This window comes from Budorcas taxicolor, chromosome 1 (genome assembly GCF_023091745.1).
Source record: "Budorcas taxicolor isolate Tak-1 chromosome 1, Takin1.1, whole genome shotgun sequence".
NCBI classification, from domain to species: domain Eukaryota; kingdom Metazoa; phylum Chordata; class Mammalia; order Artiodactyla; family Bovidae; genus Budorcas; species Budorcas taxicolor.
The window spans coordinates 70,185,825-70,188,884 of record NC_068910.1 but is presented as its reverse complement, the minus strand read 5'-3'; the positions used below and the strand labels follow the sequence as shown (position 1 = coordinate 70,188,884).

General features: G+C 39.1%; 1 protein-coding gene across 1 annotated transcript; it reads right to left on the bottom strand.

Moving 5' to 3' along the window:
- Positions 1-970: 970 nt before the first annotated feature.
- LOC128043149 (keratin-associated protein 27-1) lies at positions 971-1,639 on the bottom strand. The gene has a single exon (XM_052638555.1). It carries the CDS (start codon positions 1,637-1,639, stop codon positions 971-973), a length of 669 nt encoding a protein of 222 aa, XP_052494515.1.
- Positions 1,640-3,060: the final 1,421 nt, after the last annotated feature.

Sequence of the window (3,060 nt, the reverse complement as noted above, 5' to 3'; positions counted from 1 at the left end):
CCAAAACACTTAAATAGTGAAAAGAGAATAGCAGAACACCAGAACAGCATAAATGTAGTGAATATGCTAAACCTGAACTTATCCATGGTTATGAAGTTTATGGAGGTGAAATTCAAAACTGTCTTGCACTTGTCGGACAATAGGTTCAATGTAATAGTTAACTAAAAGAATGCTGTATTACAGTAAATAGAATAATGATGGACAGTGAGGAGACACAGATTTGAGTTGTGGTTTGATGTTATATGAGCAACCTCTGATACAGTTGAAGCCAGCAGAGCTCACAGGACTAAATGGGTTTCAAGGCATCTTTAAACTCTAGTATTATGTTTTTCTGATATTAGTAGCCCATTGTCTTTATTATAGCATGTTATAATAAGCCAGATTCAATGATTAGTGTTTCCACTGATAATAATCAGTAGTCAAAGTGTAGTGTGGACTTTTTAAGTATTCATGTTAGTCCCTGGTGGCAATTCTTATTGCTCTATAATAAATAGTGTCCTAGTGACCTAAAATAACATACTTTCCCATCAGCTTACCACCAGTTTCTTTAGTCGCTCAGTCTTGTCCAACTCTTTTGCAATTCCATAGACTATAGCCTGCCAGGCTCCTCTGTCCATGGGATTTCCAGGCAAAAATACTGGAGTGAGTTGCCAGTTTCTTCTCCAGGGGGTCTTCTTGACCCAGGAATCGACCCCGAGGCTGCTGCCATGTCTCCTCCATTGCTGGCAGGTTCTTTACCACTGAGCCACTGGAGAAGCCTAGCTTACCACCAAAAATGCTCAAAAAAGAAAAAAAAAAAGAAAAAAATTTTTCTCTTTAGAGACAGCACAGGATGGTTCATTCACTCACAAACAGGCAAAAATAGCTTGTGTTTAGAGAAAGAAAAGATCCTATTTTTCAGGACTCAATTTATGAAACTTAAAATCTGAGTCTCCTGAGACATTCTGCAGATTCTTCACTCAGTAGGCAATTACAAACCACCAGTAACACAGCAAGTAGGCTCATAAGTGTTAGAAGTTTCCAGGAGCTGTGACTCTGGTGTGACATAGACCAAAGAGCTACAGGAACTGGATTCAGAGCTCTGAGCTTGGCTCTGGCTACAGTCACAGTCCAGAGTCTGGCAACTCTTAGACACATAAGTCTTGGGTGGACAAGACTTCGCCATGTTGCTCACAGGTAGGCATCTCTGGACTACAGAACACATTTGCTGGCTACTTTCTGACTGGCAAGGCTGAGAAACACACTCCAACACTGCCGAGGAACTTCTTGACTGGCATGCTGTGTTTTCACAGGGCCTGGAAGTAGAACAAGTTGTTTGGACGACTCTGGAGACACAGACATTTTGCACACAGCTCTCCTCTGTGTGTAATTCCCGTTCATCTTCAGGTACCATGCAGCTGGTGGTTTCCCTGCAGGTTTCTGGAAAGTTGTCCAGGAGCCAGGTCTTGCTGTAGCAACTGCTGGGTAAAAAGAATCCATCTTCAAAGTTTATAACATTCGATTCATGTATGATGGCAGAGAGAGGTGGGGCATTGTAGAAGTTCTTGAGTGAGTGGATGGGTCTCTGGGTCATATTGTGAAAATCCTTGATTGAGTTGGTCCCAGGGACACAACATGCTGGCCTGAAGATCAAATTCATTACTGAGGAGGTTATATACTCTGAAAACTGGGTGTTGGCTTCTTTTCATGACTCTTGCTACTTCATTGCTTAAGCTTATTGGAAGGATAGCATCTCATTAACACTTTGCTTACTTATATATGAGGATAATGTTTTATTAGCAAAGAAGCCGGTCCACTTTGAATCTTCAAAATGGCTTTCATGTTAGCCCCAAAACTGACTCATCGGGGTGGGGCTTGTCAAATATGAGTCCCAACAAGTCACCAAGCTAACATTTTTTTTTTCCCCCTTAGTCACCGTGACTTTCTTTATTGGTAAATGGACAATAAAGAATATATGCGGAAATAGCCAATTGGATAGTGATTAATATTCAGCACTGTCATTTTGAGAAATGACATCTAAGCAGAACTTGATAATATAATCAAAGTATTTTTCAGTAAGAGGTTCATTTGATTGAAATTGCCCTCATTCTCCTTTGAACTCTTCACCCAATGTACTGAATCTGACCATTGCCCTATAAACATCTTTCCCTTTGTCTGATATTTCGTTCCCCTCATCTTACTGAAAGTGAAATTCAAATGTTAACGCTTTTTAAAGCTTTCCTTCGATTTTCCTGGTCAGATGTTATTACTTATTCCTCTGAATTAGCAACGGATTCTGACACATTCATTGTTTTGATTATATTTTATACCAAGTAGTAAATTTATTTATCTTTGTGCTTGATAATCTGCCTTTGTAAGAAACCTGTTTCAAGTATGCTTTACTTTTTACTTTTTTTTTTTAAACTCAGCATTTCGTTTTTGATGGAAGAATGATCAGCTCCTACATTTATCAGCTATTATGCTGTACTTAGGGTAGTTTCACAGTCATAGCCCAAGACCTAGAAACACGATTTCTCTAACATATTCTGCAATTTATTTCGTTCAGCTTATGACAGTGGAATGACAGAAGTATATTTTTAGACCAGCTCTCTGTTCTACCTGCCTTGGTCTGAAGCAAACCAAGAACACTCAGGAAATTTGAACAACCCTTATGCAAGCTCTTCTTTAATACGTAATGGATTATATACTTAAAAGGACACCTCTGAGTGTCCACATTCAGCTTGACAGGTTGTACACTCAATTTGTGTATAATGTTTTTTAATGCTGGCAAATCATTTATAATTTTGCATGACCACTTTTGTGAGATGAAAGATCCCATTATGCCCTCCACATGAACCCTACAACAAACCATTTAATGTTTATGCATGTTTGTATTCATCATTACACAAAAGCTTCTCTTCTTCAAAGCGGTAAATGGATTCTCATTGCTCTTAAAAATGAGACCCATTCTCCTATAGCACCATCTAAGACCTGGTTGCTGCCTATTTTTTTTTTTCCCCCCCAAATCTCATCACTTTCTTCTGCCCAAAATGCTCTATGCTCCCAAGTCTTTACCTAGTC

Excerpts from the sequence above, each read along its gene's own strand:
- LOC128043149 (XM_052638555.1), bottom strand. The coding sequence starts at position 1,639 with ATGAATTTGATCTTCAGGCCAGCATGTTGTGTCCCTGGGACCAACTCA.